The 17,889-nt window shown below is 48.3% G+C and overlaps 2 protein-coding genes across 5 annotated transcripts in view; both read left to right on the top strand.

The window, feature by feature from the left end:
• Nucleotides 1–1,100: 1,100 nt before the first annotated feature.
• washc2c (WASH complex subunit 2C) lies at nt 1,101–13,210 on the top strand. Of its 2 annotated transcripts, none has more exons than XM_084458808.1 (31): nt 1,101–1,230; nt 1,584–1,727; nt 1,918–2,082; nt 2,181–2,249; nt 2,453–2,626; nt 2,911–3,004; nt 3,113–3,174; nt 3,279–3,332; nt 3,658–3,762; nt 3,960–4,044; nt 4,229–4,294; nt 4,474–4,598; nt 4,699–4,771; nt 4,888–4,935; nt 5,056–5,241; nt 5,340–5,512; nt 5,650–5,733; nt 5,852–5,944; nt 6,057–6,152; nt 6,244–6,345; nt 6,518–6,681; nt 7,973–8,087; nt 8,184–8,624; nt 9,099–9,227; nt 9,820–9,924; nt 10,071–10,193; nt 10,488–10,547; nt 11,162–11,377; nt 11,466–12,164; nt 12,287–12,458; nt 12,606–13,210. In XM_084458808.1, the coding sequence occupies exons 2-31, from the start codon at nt 1,584–1,586 to the stop codon at nt 12,752–12,754; spliced, it is 4,371 nt and encodes a 1,456-aa protein (XP_084314934.1). In that variant the 5' UTR covers nt 1,101–1,230; the 3' UTR covers nt 12,755–13,210. The 2 variants fall into 2 exon arrangements, with proteins under 2 accessions (XP_084314934.1, XP_084314933.1); XM_084458807.1 differs by having other exon boundaries at nt 4,471–4,598.
• A 789-nt stretch (nt 13,211–13,999) lies between these two features.
• The window catches only part of zfand4 (zinc finger, AN1-type domain 4), a 13,943-nt gene continuing 10,053 nt past the window's right edge, over nt 14,000–17,889 (top strand). For 2 of the 3 annotated variants that reach the window (XM_084458541.1, XM_084458539.1), the window contains exons 1-2: nt 14,000–14,045; nt 16,362–16,675. In XM_084458541.1, coding sequence (XP_084314667.1) covers nt 16,492–16,675 — 184 coding nt within the window. In that variant the 5' untranslated portion in view covers nt 14,000–14,045; nt 16,362–16,491. Of the gene's footprint in view, nt 14,046–14,371; nt 14,485–16,361; nt 16,676–17,889 lie in introns of those variants that run through there. The other variant, XM_084458540.1, reaches the window with a different exon arrangement.

The following is a 17,889-nucleotide window of genomic DNA, read 5'->3' as shown; positions in this document are numbered from 1 at the left end:
CTAGCTGGGTTTCTATGCTAGCTGGGTTTCTATGCTAGCTAGGTTTCTATGCTAGCTAGGTCTCTATGCTAGCTGGGTCTCTATGCTAGCTGGGTTTCTATGCTAGCTGGGTTTCTATGCTAGCTGGGTTTCTATGCTAGCTAGGTTTCTATGCTAGCTAGGTTTCTATGCTAGCTGGGTTTCTATGCTAGCTGGGTTTCTATGCTAGCTGGGTTTCTATGCTAGCTGGGTTTCTATGCTAGCTAGGTTTCTATGCTAGCTGGGTTTCTATGCTAGCTGGGTTTCTATGCTAGCTGGGTTTCTATGCTAGCTAGGTTTCTATGCTAGCTAGGTTTCTATGCTAGCTAGGTCTCTATGCTAGCTAGGTTTCTATGCTAGCTAGGTTTCTATGCTAGCTGGGTTTCTATGCTAGCTAGGTCTCTATGCTAGCTAGGTTTCTATGCTAGCTAGGTTTCTATGCTAGCTGGGTTTCTATGCTAGCTGGGTTTCTATGCTAGCTAGGTTTCTATGCTAGCTAGGTCTCTATGCTAGCTGGGCTAGTTGTTGGTAGCTATATGCTAGGTTAGTAATGTTGTTAGCTAACTCACCTGCCTCTTCCAGCCTGTGGCGCTGTGTCACGACAGCTGTCTCATTTTACCCGCCATCCCCGTCTGGTCTGCCTGGTGCATGGAGGTCTTTATAGGTATTTATAGGTATTTATTATGGCGGTATATTTGTAGATAACATTATTTTTCAGTGCGGAGAATTGCTCGGTGAAGGACCCCTAATCGAATTTTAGGTAGCAAACGTTCTGCCTGTAAAAAAAAAAAAAAAAGAAAGAAAAAAGTATTGCACACAGCCCTCTGCTGATTTCACACGGACCATAGATCCATGCGACGGACGGACACATAAAATGGACAGCCAACTGATCATGGCATGGAAAATGTGCATATTTAAAATATTAGATATAAAATATAATAGACAATATGGATTCAATTTGTAACTTTTTTTCTGTCATAGATTGGTTGTTGAACACATTGAGGACTGATGGAAATTATTATTTTTTATCTGTGTCGTTTCTTGCCTCTCCCCACTCGTCAGGTGATCACCAGCTGATTCAATGCACTCAGAACATGGCCGACCTGTCAGAAACCCAATGAGCAAAGTTTAGCATCATCAGATCGATTCCGTGCTCAGGACGTCTGAGCGCACGATCACTAACGGGGATAACGATCACCTTATATATCTAAGGTAAGTGTGACATGGCTGGGTGAGAGAGGAAGGAAAGATCAGCTGCTTTCCTCCTATAACCCAGTTAGCTAGCTCGTTAGCCTCTTCGCAGCCAGCTATTCGCGATATACCGTCCGTCTGGGTTAATATCACAACTATAAACATTCAGTTAGCCAGCAAACAGGGTGACTCAGGAGTGTGATAGTCAAGCGTTGTACTCGGTTAGCTAATTGTCCTATCGACATAGAAGCTGAACACTTGTTGACATCCTGCCAGAGCTTAACCAGCTAAACGAATTATTCAATAGCTAGCTAGTTAGCCGCGGTGCCCAAATCCTTAAGACAGGAAGCGAGCAACAGGTTGTGTCTTTTCAGATGAGCGGGTTGCCCGACGGCATGGCGAACGGTCCCAACCAGAGAGACCTCAACGGGAAAGACGTGCAGATATGGGAGAGACCATGGACGCTGGACGAGATGCGCCAAACCAGCGCCAACTGGTCTCTGGCCGCGGACTCTGGGGTGATTACATGTAGCTTGGAATCACTTGTGCATATTTGCATGCGCTGTGTCACTCACTACCTGCTTTAGAAGAGTGATGTAGCATGGGAACTCCATCTTGATTTCAAATGAGTGTGGTCTCTGAATAGATGATAAGGCTGCAATGTGTCCATCACAGTGCAACAGTAGAATGTGTCCCGCTCCTCTACAGCTCTTCCTGTTCCTCCAAGACTTCTCCCAGAGGATGCTGTCAAAGACGCATGAGATCGAAAAGCAGCTGGACGGTCTGATCCGGGACACCAAGGCTACAGACAGCTGTCTGCACACCGTCTTCAACGACTTCCTCATGCTCTCCAACACACAGTTCATAGAAAACGTATGTGATCTTGGCATTGACAGGGGTGACTTTGCCTGAACTGTATCAGAAGAGAGTAGGTAACGGGGGTCATGTGTTGTTGTTGTTTTTTCCAACAGAGGGTGTATGATGAGGAAGTGGAAGAGCCTGTACCCAAGGTTGAGGCTGCGGAGAGGCAGCCTGAACCGGTAAACACTTCTCCCATCACATTACTCCTCCCCTCATCAGCTGGACTCTCGCTGTCATCTTCATACAGTACATAATCCAGCCCCTGCTCCATGTCGTTTTGGGCGCACAGTCACCATCCACAGTCTCTGAAGTGGGCTACTGTATGTCAGGTAGAATGGCGGCAAAGTACTTCCACATGTCTGTTGTCTGTTTTTTCCCTCAGGAAAAGACTCGTGAGCAGAAAGAGGCAGAGCTGATCCCTAAAATGCAGGAGGCGGTGAACTACGGGCTGAAGGTTCTGGATTCGGCCTTCGAGCAGCTAGACATCAAGGCAGGGAACTCGGACTCGGAGGACGAGGAGACCGCAGACAGAGTGGAACCCATACTGGAGCCCAAGGTGAGGACTGATGTACTGCTGCACCATGAATAAATATCTTAATACGGGTACGATAAACCTAAAAGGTAGTGTTTGATTCTGTTTGCCTGATATTTCTTATATAAATGACTCCTATTTACAGTGGGTCTAAACTCCAGACTGTATATAAACTATAAGCTTGCATTTTCACTATGTATCAGGAGATTTGGCTCAAGTCTTAAGTCGGCATGTGGCGCTCAAGATAGAATTGGAACCAGTTGAGCACTGGGTCACTGAGCTTTTCCTCATCCCACTCTGCTCTGCAGGACCTATATGTGGACAGGCCTCTACCCTATCTGATTGGCTCGCAGCTTTTCATGGAACAAGAGGATGTTGGCCTGGGTGACCTCTCCAGTGAAGGTAGAATACAGCATTGTCTTAATTGTTGTTTTAAATCATTTAACTGTTGGCTTTCCTTGATGTATGTTAACTTTTTGCTGTTATTTAACTGTTTCTCCGCTCCATCAGAAATGTCGATAGACAGTGATCGAGACAGCGTGATTGAAAGCGAGGATGGCAAAGAGGCAGACGTGAGACTAGTTGTCTTGTCCTTTACACGCAAAACGGACAGAAAGTGTGAGAGTAAAGTTGACTCTACTCTAGAGAATAACGCTCCTGGTGTTTATATCAACAGCAATCAGATGAGGACTTTGACCAGGAGGGAGAGGGCCAGGGGAGCATTAAGAAGGTGAGGCCACTTTCACTCCGAGTCATCGGCCCCATCTGTTATGACTCTCCCAAAACCCAGCCTACACCCTAAAACCCAGCCTACACCCTAAAACCCAGCCTACACCCTAAAACCCAGCCTACACCCTAAAACCCAGCCTACACCCCAAAACCCAGCCTACACCCTAAAACCCAGCCTACACCCTAAAACCCAGCCTACACCCTAAAACCCAGCCTACACCCTAAAACCCAGCCTACATCCTAAAACCCAGCCTACACCCTAAAACCCAGCCTACACCCCAAAACCCAGCCTACACCCTAAAACCTATGTTGATGTTTCTCCACAGAAGTCCTCTATGTTGAGTTATGAGGAGGAGGATGAGGACGGGGATTCAGACATATTTGGAGACTCAGACAAAGATGATGATGATGACGACGACGAAGATCGAGAGGTTGGTCTGCGGTCGCTATGCGTTAGCTGAATACAACACAAACAATTCCACACAGAATCTGAAGCACTAGGTGGGTCATATCATGATAGCCCACATATAGAAGTACAGTGCTACGGTTCTAAATGTGAACTTAGTTGAGAGGCCTACCTTGAGATGTCAGCTGAAGGGAATATTGATTGATTGATTGATTTTTCCAGAACACAGGACCATCAACCTTTGCGGATGAGCTTGCGGCCCGAATCAAAGGGGAGCCAGTCAGCAAGCCAGAAGGGGATCGCACATGTAAGAGTCGATCACTCGTGACCCTCAATATTCAACGCCATTCTTTCTGCGTCTTATCTTCAAACATTTCAGTTTGTTACTCCTACGTGAAATGAGACACCGTACTGCACATGTACGACCGTAGCATGAACCCATCTATGCATGTGCATGAACGTGCTCTCTCTTCCGTGTCATTTTTCCGAAGCATTGTCATCTGCGTCTAAGAGGAAGAGCAAAGCAAAGAAAGAGTCGACGCCCGTGAGACCGCCGGGTAGGACGAGAATGTTCCTAGCCGTCCGTTCTGCGCAAGCAGCTTCACCTCGTCCTCCACACATCACATTTTTGTTATTTCTTAGCGCCTGGTGGTTTCACTCATAGAACATCCACAGGCTCAGTGGGATTCGTTCTTTCAAAGTGATTGATCTGGATTTGTTTGCATCCTCGCAGCAGCAGTCGATGACGACAGTGACGAGCTGTTCAGGCCGCCCAAGATGGAGGATGAGGACTTGTCTCCGTTCGGAGGGACAGGCGGCCTTTTCAGCGGAGGCAGGGGTCTGTTTGATGACGACGACGAGGTGGGTTGACCCGAGTTGCTTTTTGTGGCACCCAATTACAGTAACGTTCTGTTTTAGCTGAAGAACCTTTAGGGTAACCATGAGATGTTTGTTCATCCAGGGTGATCTCTTCTCTGATGCGCCCAAACATCCTGCAGCGGAAGAACCAACAAGGAGCATAGCCAAAAGCTCAGGTACCCCCAGCAGTAGAGGAACACAACGAAAATAAGTCGGCTGGGCTTGTATTGTTGCCCAATGGGGTACAGCTCTATATGTATTTTAACATTCTTTCAAATTATTTTTATAACAGAACCTGCCAAGCCTGCGAAGAAGATTCCACTGGGTGGCGCTGTCCCAGGTAATGCAACATGCCAGAAGAAGGACATGTTAGCACAGGAGTTTGACGAGGTATCGATAAGAAGATCGCTCTGCTCCAGACAGGCCCACACTGAGGAGGCTTGTTTCTCTTTCACCACAGACAACAGCCTGTTCGGCGTGGCGAATGACTCGGACTCAACGGAGAGCAGAGAGAACGGGAGTCCAGTCAGACCCAGGACTCAGACGGCTCCCAAACACGCCCCGGCCGGGGGAGCGGGAGGCCTGTTTGACGAGGAGGAGGAGGACGACTTCTTCAGCGGTAAAAGCCTGAAAAAATCCAGCTCTGGTAATTATGTAACTTATTAGCCCGTCTTCCCAGAAATTGTGGGCGGTGTCTTAACTTGAAACTCACATACCTTTACGTGTATGTTTGCCTTTGCCCAGCTGGACAGGAGAAAGCCAAGCCGAAGAAGGCCGTGGATCTCTTTGGAGGAGACGATGAAGATGAGGACGGGGACATCTTCAGTGAGCGCTCCAGTGCCCCGCCCCCTCTGCAGAGCAAGAAGGAGGCCGTGGAGGAGCAAGTCAAACAAGCAGCTCCGGAGAAGAAGAAGAAGGTGATGATGATGCTAGTTACCGTCCGTACTCTGGCTGAAGTGTTCCTCTGCCCCAGTGGACCGTATTTGACCAGCTGCTTGACCCTAACGGTTGTAGTGATGAGCTCAACCGATGATTCTGGTTGCTGTGTGTTTAGGTGCCAGCAGGGGCCGTCCCTGTGTTCGGCCCCAGCACCAAGAGTCTGCTCGCCGCTAGCAAAGAGTCCGAGAAATCTGAAGAGGTTTGAATAGATCCATCTCTTTAGTCTCCATCTCCTTCCCTTTCTCTTTCTCTCCTGTTTTCCTTCAAGAGTGTTTGGAAGCGGTTGTATTCAATTCACTATCAAATCGCTATTTCAGAACGGTCCTCCTCCAGACATTTTGAAAGCCCCTGCGAAGCCTGCTGAGAAACCCCAGACCAGGAGCCTCTTCTCTGATGATGAAGAATCACAGGTGTTCAAAATATTCGCAGGTTTATCTGCTTCAAAAGATCACAATATTTCATTCTGAAGCCACTCTCTCCGGTGACCTTGATCTGATCTTTCTGCTTCTCTTTGGTTCTCAGGTATTTCCATCCGTTCCTAAGAGCCAGTCCAAGCCTGAAACCACAACCCAGAGCAAAGCCAGAACCCTGGCCATATTCGACGATGAGGAGGAGGAGGTGGGTAAACGGTCTGGGAAATCTGCTCTGTACAATCTGGATGCATCCAGTACACTGTATAACCATCTAACCATCTTCCTTCACCACACAGGATCTGTTTGCATCGGCTGCAAAGTCGAAATCCAGCCAGTCTCAAGCCACCACACCAGAAGTCAAGAAGCCCCTCGCCAGCTCACTCTTCAGTGACGATGAGGTAATGGACGCCCCCCCCCCCCCCCCCCCCCCCCACACACACACACACACACTCCAATTTAGAGTGTCACATTAATGTGGCTGACTGTGTGTGTGCATGTGTGTGTGCATGTGTGCGTGCATGTGTGTGCATGTGTGCGTGTGTGTGTGTTGTGAACTGACCGTTGTTTCAGGACCAGTGGATGAGCTCCAAGCCCAGTGCACCTGAGGCCAAGCCTGGAGGAATGAAGCCCAGCGTCAGCGCCCCCTCCAGTCTCCACAGCGCCATAGCAGCCCAGAGTGGCAGCCTGTTTGATGCGGACGACGACGACCTGTTTGCTGCTGCTAAAAGCTCAAGGTGCTCCCCATGTCAATGCACTAAATGTGACTGTCCCATGTCATGGCACTAGATGCACTAAACATGAAGTATACATACACTATATTGCCAAAAGTATTCACTCACCCATCCAACAGATGACAGCGGGGTCAGTGGATGCTGAGGCGCATATTGCGCAGAGGTTGCCACCTTTCTGCAAAGTCAATTGCTACAGACCTCAACTTCATATGGCCTTCAGATTAGCTCAAGAACAGTGCGTAGAGAGCTTCATGGAATGGGCTTCCATTCAAAGCAGCTGCATCCAAGCCATACATCACAAAGTGTAATGCAAAGCGTCGTATGCAGTGGTGTAAAGCACGCCGCCACTGGACTCTAGAGCAGTGGAGACGCGTTCTCTGGAGTGACGAATCACGCTTCTCCATCTGGCAATCTGATGGACGAGTCTGGGTTTGGCGGTTGCCAGGAGAACGGTACTTGTCTGACTGCATTGTGCCAAGTGTGAAGTTTGGTGGAGGGGGGATTGTGGGGATGTTTTTCAGGAGCTGGGCTTGGCCCCTTAGTTCCAGTGAAAGGAACTCTGAATGCTTCAGCATACCAAGTGATTCTGGACAATTCCATGCTCCCAACTTTGTAGGAACAGTTTGGGGATGGCCCCTTCCTGTTCCAACATGACTGCGCACCAGTGCACAAAGCAAGGTCCATAAACACATGGATGAGCGAGTTTGGTGTGGAAGAACTTGACTGGCCAGTCCTGACTTCAAACCGATAGAACACCTTTGGGATGAATTAGAGCGGAGACTGCGAGCCAGGCCTTCTCGTCCAACATCAGTGTCTGACCTCACAAATGCGCTTCTGGAAGAATGGTCAAATATTCCCATAAACACTCCTAAACCTTGTGGAAAGCCTTCCCAGAAGAGTTGAAGCTGTTATAGCTGAAAAGAGTGTGCCAACGTCATATTAAACCCTATGGATTAAGAATGGGATGTCACTTAAATTCACATGCGTGTAAAGGCAGATGAGCAAATACTTTTGGCAATATAGTGTGTATCAGTTTAGTTTCAGTTTATAATGATAATGATCATAATCCCAGGGGGCAATTGATTTGCTGGCAGTGTAAAAAAACAATACAGCATACATAACACTTTCAGCCTCTGGAAAGGTGCTATATAAATGAAATGAATAATAATAATATTAATAATGTATTATCTTATGCCACTGCAGGACATTTATGCTATCCAGTGATGGCAAAGAAATCTGTTGCATGCTTTGCTCATGCTGTTTATTCATGAGAATCGTCTGTTGATTGACACAGTCAGAAGAAGCCACAGAGAGTGGCACTCCTATTTGAGGACGAGGAGGAAGATAAGGGATTCCTCTTTGGCTTCAAACCACCAGCCAACAACAGCACTCCACCTGCTGTTGCTAAAGTAAGTTCAGTTATGTTTGCAAAGAACACGAGCTTAGCATCCGTTACACCCCCCTTGTTGAACATTCCGTCCCCTGTGCCCTGTGCTGTGCGACAGGCCTCGGTTGTGGCCTCCCCGGCCCCCTCGCTGTTTGACTCGGAGAAGGCGGCAACACCCCGGGCGTCAGACAGGAAGTCTCCAGACGAGGAGAGGGCAGTGGCCGAGGAGAGCCCCGAAACGCAGTCCCCCTCTTCACCACCAGAGGGCAGCAAGGCCAAGAAGAAGCCTGCGGGGGCTGTCAGTCTGTTTGGGGGAATCAACGTACTGGCCAATAAACAGAGCCAGAGCCCATTGGACGAGCCTGATGGGGATGATGACTTCCTGGTTGAGAAGAACAGCCCGCCGCCCATGGAAGAGGAGAAGAAGAAGGAGGAGAAGGATGTGAAAACGAAGAAGAACACCCTCAGTCTGTTTGATGCGGAGGAGGAAGATGAGGTGGCAGACTGGACAGCCCCTATTTCCATACCCAGCAAACCAGCTTCCAAAAACATGCTACAGGTTTGTTTATTGATTTGTGTATGAAATGTGTACATCTCTATTTTTATGTAGTTGCTCCTGTGTCCTAATGTAGTGTTTACAACTCCTGTCTGTCTGTCTGTCTCTGTCTGTCTGTCTGTCTCTCTCACTCTCACTCTCTCGCTCTCTCGCTCTCACTCTCTCTCTCTCTTTCTCTCACTCTCTCACTCTCTCTCTCTCTCTTGCTTTCTCTCGCTCTCTCTCTCTCTCACTCTCTCTCTCTCACTCTCTCACTCTCTCTCTCTCTCTTGCTTTCTCTCACTCTCACTCTCTCGCTCTCTCTCTCTCTCTCTCTCACTCTCTCTCTCTCTTGCTTTCTCTCGCTCTCGCTCTCACTCTCTCTCTCTCTCTCTCTCTCTCTCACTCTCTCTCTCTTCTCTCTCTCTCTCTCTCTCTCTCTCTCTCTCTCTCTCTCTCTCTCTCTCTCCCTCCCTCCCTCCCTCCCTCCCCTCGTAGACTCCAGAGGAGCGAACCCTCACCCAGAGCTCCGGGGTGTTCCAGGATGAGGAGCTGTTGTTCAGTCAGACGCAGCAGAAAGACAACGACCCGGACGTGGACCTCTTCGCCACCTCAGCCAAGGCCGTGGTGAGTCAGACAGATGCTCACCCAAAAACTCTACATTCCCACCTCGAAAGAAATCTGTTTACTGTCATCTTTTTTACTTAATCTGTAATCTCTTTACTTAATCTGCACGATAAAATGATGTGAATGACATGTGCCCTCACTGGCTCTATCAGCGGGTGGTGGTTTATGTTGTGTCCAGATCGCTGTCTGTGAACAGGGCTGAATGGTGCTGTGAACAGGGCTGAATGGTGCTGGGAACAGGGCTGAATGGTGCTGTGAACAGGGCTGAATGGTGCTGGCTGTGAACAGAGCTGAATGGTGCTGGCTGTGAACAGGGCTGAATGGTGCTGTGTGTGAACAGGGCTGAATGGTGCTGTGAACAGGGCTGAATGGTGCTGTGAACAGGGCTGAATGGTGCTGTGTGTGCAGGGGTGAAAATTAACTTTTTGGCTCACGGTGAGTCACCTGCCAAGGGGACTGTAGATGAAAAAATCCACCGGCCAAGTATATCTTTTTTTCAGATAGCCTTCCCAAATCTAGTCGCCAATTGGAAATCTTACCTGCATTTGGCTGGAGGCAGGTGTTAATTTTCAGCCCTGTGTGTGTGTTTCAGAGCACCAGAGCACCTGCAAAGGCAGCAGCAGCAGCACCCACTCTGTTTGCCGATGATGACGAAGATGACCTCTTCAGCTCTGTCAAGCCCAAAGCTCCCCCTCCGGTACTGGAACAACCACGAAACCCTCAATGATTCTATTGAATCTTCGCCATGTCGTGATTTGACGGCTGAAACGCTGAAACAGCTTGACCACAACCGTGCGTTGGTAAGAATGTAACCTCGGTCTGTTCGCCCTCCACGCTCACAAGGTGTCAGAGAAGCCCAGCAAGACCAGTAAAGAAGAATCAGCTCCCAAACCGGGAGACACAGCAGCCGTGCCAGAAGAATCAGCTCCCAAACCGGGAGACGCAACAGCAACGCCAGACACTGGGGTAGGTCTGCTCACTGAACACGCTGCTCAACACCAAAGAGCACTTAGTTACTAGTTACAAAGAGCAGAGTACATTCTCTGTTGATTTCCTCCCTCGGTTTTCCGTCCAAGGATATGGGTGTACAGTATGTTTGTCCATTTTCTTCTCGATTTCAGATGGTCTGTATCCAAATCACGATAATATCCAATCTGTTACTAATACAGTTGTTGAGTTATGTATGGTACAGTATCTACACAGAATGCACATGACTGAGTATAGTTTCTGAACCTGATTTTGTGTCATTCAACTGCACAGAAGCCTGCAACAAGCCGTGTAAAAGCTAAAGAGCCCACATCACGGATTGGAAAACTTCAAGTAACTTTTTTTTTCATACAAAAGTATTCTTATTTTCCGACTCTACACCTGTGTCCTTTACTCTGTCTGAAAGGTCTTTTCATTTTCTCAACATGTTTTCTCTGTGAAAGTTCTCAGAATCCGCTCCTTGACGCAAAACTTGCTCTTATCTCCCTCGAGGGCTGACTAGAAAGCTACACTGAGACTGTGTGACTGTCTGATTTTTTCATATAATAATCCATTTTCATTTTTATTTTTTTGAAATTTAATTTCATCACTTTTTCTTCATCTATTCTCTTGGGATTTCACTTTCTTCTTAATGGTTTCTGCTGCCTGGGGCACGAATGTGAGAACGCATGAAGCAAAACTAGTTTCTGTAAAATGTGATTCTGTAACGAGATTTTATTTTTATGTAGGTGCTCCTCTAGACGGTAGCCACATGAATGTGATGTCCATGCATCATTAGAGCTTATGTCACACTGACCGATAGGCAGCGTTCACCTGTTCTATCCTTCTAAAAGAGCCATCCAATGATGTTATATGAAAGGGAATTCATTAGTTGAGTTGACATCCTGATCATTAGGTCTCTAGCCAGACCAGGAGTCAATGTGTGCGTATATTCCTTTTCCATACAGGCCAACCTGCAGATCAACCCTGTCGCCCTCCTCCCTGGCGCTGTCTCCCGTGTCCCTGGGGGGGTCAGTGTACTGCCTGGCTTGTCCCCTTCATCGTCCTCCGGAGGTCCCAGCCCCAGCCCTGTCACCAGTCCAGCTGGCACTCAGGAAGCCAGCGACGGAGGGGTGAGCTTCGAGTGCCCGGCGCAGGTCACCACGTTACAGAGCGCCAACAAGGTACAGTAGGTCCGGATCCAGCTTAACGCACTGTGAGCCTCTGCCTTTCTGGTTCGCCTGTATCCACTCTCCCCGTGTCCCTGTGTAGGCTCGGCCCAAAGGCTCCATCCGCCGTAGGCCGCAGACCAGAGCGGCCAGGCAGCTAGCAGCTCAGATCTCTGAGGAGCAGAGCGAAGAGAACCAGGGAGAGAGCTCTGGGTCAAACCCCGTCCTGCCCGGTCTAGCTCTGCCTAACCCATCCAGCACCACCCAGAACCTACCCAGTCCAACGCCAGACAGTCCAGCTCTGCCCAACCCAGGACCAGTCACGGCCCTGCCCCCACAACCCCCACTCGCTGACGGTTCCTCCAGGCCCTCTGTCCTCACACTGCCAGCGTCCACTAACCCCAAGAAGACGAGCTCTGCTAGGGGAAGCAGCAGGCCCAAAGTGCTGCCCTCTCCTGACGTGGATGACCTGTTTGGCTCTGACACCCTGTTTGCATCTGCCCCAGCGCCTAAACCAATCACCCCCTCCCCAAAACCCAAAACAAAGACTGCAGAGGATGGTGCTGGTAGTGTGGCAGCGTTGGACAAGGAGAAAGAGAGAGATACTTCTCCCTCCATCTTCGACGATCAAGGGGGCGACCTCTTCCGGAAGATCAAGCCAAGGTCAGCTCAGAAACCTAAGGCCTCATCATTTCTGGAGGAAGATGAAGATGTAGAGGACATTTTTGGGATGGGAAAGAGCTCCACCCCCACAGCCGCCCCCAAGACCAGCAGCAGCTTCGCCAAGCAGGACATATTCCAGGTACGCTTATGTTGGTGGATGATGCTCATGTTTGTGCGACAAACGTGTGTGTAGTGTCCTGTGTGCGTCGGGTCTTGCTGGTTGAATGCATGTCCTCAGCCTGTGTTGTTCTGTTGTTCTAGGATGAAGTGGAGCCTTTTCCCAAAGCAAATAAGAAACATAAAGACAAGTCATTGGATGCCAGCTTGTTTGATGACAACATAGACATTTTTGCTGACTTGACTGTAGCTTCAAAACCAAAACAGAAGTCCAAGAAGAAAGTGGAGACAAAGTCAATATTTGCTGACGATATGGGTAAGTGTTTTACACAACCACGAATAATTACTTACTTCACACATATTTGACTTTTTTTTTTTTTTTTTTTTATTTCATCATCAAGAGTAAAGATACATTCATTTTTGTAGGATGCAACTGACTTTAATGTCTTTATTTTTTATAAAGATGACATCTTCTCATCAAATGCCGGAAAAGCAGTGGCAAAACCTTCTGTTAAATCTCAGAAAAGCTCTCCCTCACAGGACTCCAGCGCTCCAGAGGATTCAAGTGGCAACATATTTGATGATCCACTCAACGCCCTGGGTGGGAATTGAACTGTTTACCATGAGCTTGACTTGTACAATTTAGTAGTAGATATGTTGTTGTTCTGTGTGACTGAAAAAGGATAGGATATTTTAGAACAACACTGTTCATAGATTATTTATATGAAATCAGGTGACATATCCTTGGAAGGAAATTAGGAATAGATTTAAATGATTCCAATCAACTTCCAATGGCATTTACAAATTAATAAGAGTTATTAAATGCTGTTTGTCTTATTAAATTTACATGGTAGCACTTTACAAGCGTATCCTTAAGGCCTGCAGAAATGGATAGCCTGGTAAATAATTGACATTTTTGGAGTCATTTATCTTTGCCATCTTGAGGTTCCATGCCTTCTGGTGTGTGCCATATCACGATTGAGATCAACATGTCGACTGTGTCCTAGATAAACCTGCAAATGTTTTTTGTTATTAATATAAAATTGTTACATTTCTTAACTTTGCCTGTAATGGATGACATTTAATTTTTTTTTTTTACTAAAAAGAAAGATATTTTATGAAATCTGAATTTTGTGTCATGATTTCACATGCATTTGTTTGATCATACATAGTTGAATAATGCAGCGGGAATGCAGGACAGGAAGGTTTCGTGTTGCCATTCTGTGTATTCTAGATTTACGAGTCATTTTTCTTGACATTCAAGACACACATACCATACGTGCTCTACGAATACTAATAATAAAAACAGATTTGGCTTCATTGTGATAACTTACTGTGTTAACTTCTGAATGTTCAATACCCGCATTTGAATTAGATGTAATACCTCAGTCAAGTGAGTTTTGTAATGCATGCTGACATGTGGTCTGTCTGCTCATCGAAAACTTTGTCATTATCACAGCATTCTTAGATGTTAATTTGTTGTGTCACAAAGAAACAACTGTACAGTCCACCAGAGATACATTTTAAGATTAAAGAGATAAATAATAAATAATTCATTTAAATATAAAACACTTCATTGTGAAACAATCTCCAAGTACACAGTCCCAAACAGACACTAATATAAAAATGATTACACAAATTACACAAGATCACAAATAAAGCCCATGTGCTTTCGAATCCGGTCATATTAAAGCCTAAAAATACATATAAGTATCCTAGTCGTGTGTACACAACATAGTATAAATATCTTTAGGATGGCTCAAAATAAAAGCCCCGCCTCTCTATACTCCTCATTGGTTCAGCCAGACCCATATCTGGAACAACACATGACGTCACATGGTTCCTTTGTTGTCAATCAAATGATGTCACAATGGGCTGGTTCTGGCCCCCGAAGGTTTGACAGGTGAGACGAGTTTAATAATAATCGCGTTAGATCAGCTGCTATATTTCAAGGTATGAAGAGATGGCCGTTCGTTTCGTTCGTCCCGTCAAATGGTGACCCTGTGAGAGGACTGTCCGTAGCTTGCTAGCTAGGCAGCTCGCTACAAACAGCCATCGACCCACGGAGGTAGCCATTGTTTGAGTTGCTACCGCTAGCGAGCAGATTATGTATCACCAGCTACTGGTTAATGTCTCGGTCGCATCTCTTAGTCATTTCTCAGCTTGTTGAGAGTTAAACATAAACGAGATGCGATATGGTTCGCTTCTATTCGTCGTAAGGCTCTCATTCGTCTGATTATTTCATTCGTATGGCCTTGGAGGATATTCCTGGGACGTCCGCCAGCTCCCCGGTGTAAGTTAACGTCTCTCTCGACCTGGCTGTGACTCTGGGATGCTGTTAGGTGAGTTCAGCTGGCTAGTGTTTCAGGGACAGGGAGCACATTATTCAAAGCAAACTGTCTATCTAACGCTAACGTTAGCAGTCTCTTGTCTTGTGGCACATGTTTTATTCGTTTTCAAGCTAGCTATCTTACTGTAGGCTACGTTTTTGTCCGCAATCCTGGTAAGGGTGTTATTCCCTTTGGAGAAGCTAGCTGGGTCAGTGTTCATAGTGGGTTTGGGGGAGGGCCCAGTCTTAGGGAGGGCCCAGTCTGAGGGAGGGCCCAGTCTGAGGGAGGGCCCAGTCTGAGGGAGGGCCCAGTCTGAGGGAGGGCCCAGTCTTAGGGAGGGCCCAGTCTGAGGGAGGGCCCAGTCTGAGGGAGGGCCCAGTCTTAGGGAGGGCCCAGTCTTGGGGAGGGCCCAGTCTTAGGGAGGGCCCAGTCTTGGGGAGGGCCCAGTCTTGGGGAGGGCCCAGTCTTAGGGAGGGCCCAGTCTTAGGGAGGGCCCAGTCTGAGGGAGGGCCCAGTCTTAGGGAGGGCCCAGTCTTGGGGGAGGGCCCAGTCTTAGGGAGGGCCCAGTCTTAGGGAGGGCCCAGTCTGAGGGAGGGCCCAGTCTTAGGGAGGGCCCAGTCTTGGGGAGGGCCCAGTCTTAGGGAGGGCCCAGTCTTGGGGGAGGGCCCAGTCTTAGGGAGGGCCCAGTCTTAGGGAGGGCCCAGTCTTAGGGAGGGCCCAGTCTTGGGGAGGGCCCAGTCTTAGGGAGGGCCCAGTCTTAGGGAGGGCCCAGTCTTGGGGAGGGCCCAGTCTTAGGGAGGGCCCAGTCTTGGGGGAGGGCCCAGTCTTAGGGAGGGCCCAGTCTTAGGGAGGGCCCAGTCTTAGGGAGGGCCCAGTCTTGGGGAGGGCCCAGTCTTAGGGAGGGCCCAGTCTTAGGGAGGGCCCAGTCTTATAGCCAAACAATCTATGCATCATTTGGTGTCTGCAGGGTCATCACATTGCAGGTCGTGTTAATTCTATCGAGGTATCTCCTGTACAAATTGGATATCTAGGTTCATTTAATCAATGTCCCTTCAAATCTCCCTCCTCTTTCAAGTAAAGCCATATAATGTAGTTCTGCATGCTGCGCACTGAAGTGAAATGGTATTTGAAGTTACATTTACTGTCAAGGGGCCTCAGGGGCCAGGGTGCATAGCAGCGCAGGTTTGATAACCATACACAAGATGTCACACCTGGTCATCTTCAGCGCTTCTACCCCTGCTGCCAGAGGATAGGGCTCGTCTGGGCCCTGCTCATGAAGCCTAAATGTTTCATGAGGGGCTTACTCCTCGCCTCTTGGTTTCTGATGGGACTTCTTATACCGAAACAACACTGCACTCTCAGTTTTTAATAATGAATCAAGGTTACAACTGTTGTGCTTTTTTTTCCCGCAACAATTTTACCCTGCAATTTGATATACCATGAAAATAAATAGTGAAACACTTAAGAAAGACCTTCATTTGGATTCATCTGTCAGCTGATAATAGGCTAGCTCTAGATCTGGAACAGGCTCCTTCAGTTAGCCCTAGACCGGCCTCTCGTACATCCCCATGTTGGTACACTTGTTTGGGGTTGTCAAGGTAGTACAGATCTCCTTAGCTACTCACTAGTCGCCACAAGCGGTCCTGTTCACTCACCCTCTGCATACACAGCAGTTGACCAGTGTGAGTGTGTTGACAGTGTACAGTGTGCGCTCCTATGCTTTAGGCACTGTGTACAGAAGACTGTCTTCTTCAAAACGGTATTCAAAATACTGTTAAGCATACTATTCCTCATTTTCCGTGCAAGAGACATGCCAGGCCCTTCCGTTGCAGTTGAACTACAGTACCTCTGACAAGTCGTCTTTGCCTCTGGCTGTACTTTCTCCACAGCTGTGGCCGTCCTGCATGATGTGTAACCCTGGTGACGGCGGCGAGCAGCACCTCTCCCTTTCTCCCTCATCCTGGGCCGGCCCCCCCTCTCCCTGAAGCCCCCCAGCACCGGCCTTCCTGACCCGCCGACATGGCCGACAGGAAGGAGCCTCCGTTCTACAATGACGACAGCGTGGGAGCCTTCCACTACAAGCTGCCGTTCTACGACACCATGGAGCTCTTCATAGAGACCCTGACGGGGACGTGCTTCGAGCTGCACGTCTCGCCGTTCGAGACCGTCATATCGGTCAAGGCCAAGATCCAAAGGCTGGAAGGTGCGGTAGGCTTCCGTCGCAGACTGTACAGGACACGGTGGCAAAAAGGGTCGTCGCTGCTGTACAAGTCACGCCAGCTTAGGTTAGGCCTCTTAGAGCGGCAGTGGCAGTATCGCCGAGCATGTAAACGGAGGGGAGTGCCGCGGCTTGTCGGCCTGCTGCTTGGGGTTTAGCATTTATTGGACCCCGTTGTCTGTTTATCCTCCCGAGCAGTCCTGGGGCCCCGTGGAGCACATCCACCGTTGTAAAAGCCCCAAACGGGCCCCATCAATCCAGCCTGAGGCACAGCCAGCCCTGCTGGGTGTGGGGAGTGCCGGGCGAGAGGGATAGAGTGGGACATCGCATGGAGAGTGATGGCCACTGTAAAGCGCAGATAGCGCTTAATGCGTCTCGGCGAGCTCGCTCCATCAGCTTTAACACCGAGACATGGCGGCTTTGTCTTGTGAAAAAAACAGGCAATTGCCTTCCGAGTTTATGGCTGTGTTCTCTGAACGTTTTCTTGAGAATAATGTCCATTATGGATATGAAGCAAGAATAAAATGCTAGGATAGATCATTGTGTTGTCATGAGAGGTGATGTGGTTGTAACTCCAGGCACTCCAGGCCCAAGGTGCTGAGAGCCTGGTTCAGAACGGAGCAGGAATTCCCCCGAGGGCCTAAATGGATTAGGTTAGGTCTTCTCGCCTCCTTCTAATGTGATGTAATTGCAGCCTTGCTTAATTTAACCGTTCCTTAATTAGACCCCTCTTCACCCTTCTCAGCTGGGGTACAATGGGCAGAAATCTCAAGTTAACTTGGCAGATAACTTCCCCTGCTAACAGAATCAGTCAATGGCATAACAAGATGGGACAGCAAATGCCCTTAGCCTAGAGGCACTTAGGAAATGTATATTAGTATACTGTTGTAGTGAACAATCTGTACTGTTGTTCAGTTAATTTTTGGGTTTGAGAAATCCTTGGAACAGAGTGATATTGGCAGCTAGTTCTATTTAGTTGCCTTGCTCTCTGCAGACGTTGTGGCATAAGCTGCTGGTTTATGTTCGCCTGTCAGGGCACTGTTTGTGTTTCCATGTCAGGTTTTTATTAAGATGCTTTTCCAGTTCTGCTCTGTGCCACTCCTCGGCGTACTGTGTGCGCGTGTGTGTGCGTGTGTGCGTCTCTGTCTGGAAGTGTGTCAAGTGGGAGGTGGTTTTAGCCAAGGCCACATGACGGGGCA

The sequence above is a fragment of the Borostomias antarcticus genome (genome assembly GCF_949987555.1).
Source record: "Borostomias antarcticus genome assembly, chromosome: 25".
Taxonomy (NCBI): Eukaryota; Metazoa; Chordata; class Actinopteri; order Stomiiformes; family Stomiidae; genus Borostomias; species Borostomias antarcticus.
Note: the sequence above shows the minus strand (reverse complement) of the source record. Positions and strands in the feature narration are given on the sequence as shown.

Excerpts from the sequence above, each read along its gene's own strand:
- washc2c (XM_084458807.1), top strand. The coding sequence starts at position 1,584 with ATGAGCGGGTTGCCCGACGGCATGGCGAACGGTCCCAACCAGAGAGAC. Across the intron at positions 3,175-3,278 it reads AGGATGGCAAAGAGGCAGAC|CAATCAGATGAGGACTTTGA; the intron begins GTGAGACTAGTT and ends TTATATCAACAG. Across the intron at positions 5,513-5,649 it reads CTCCGGAGAAGAAGAAGAAG|GTGCCAGCAGGGGCCGTCCC; the intron begins GTGATGATGATG and ends CTGTGTGTTTAG.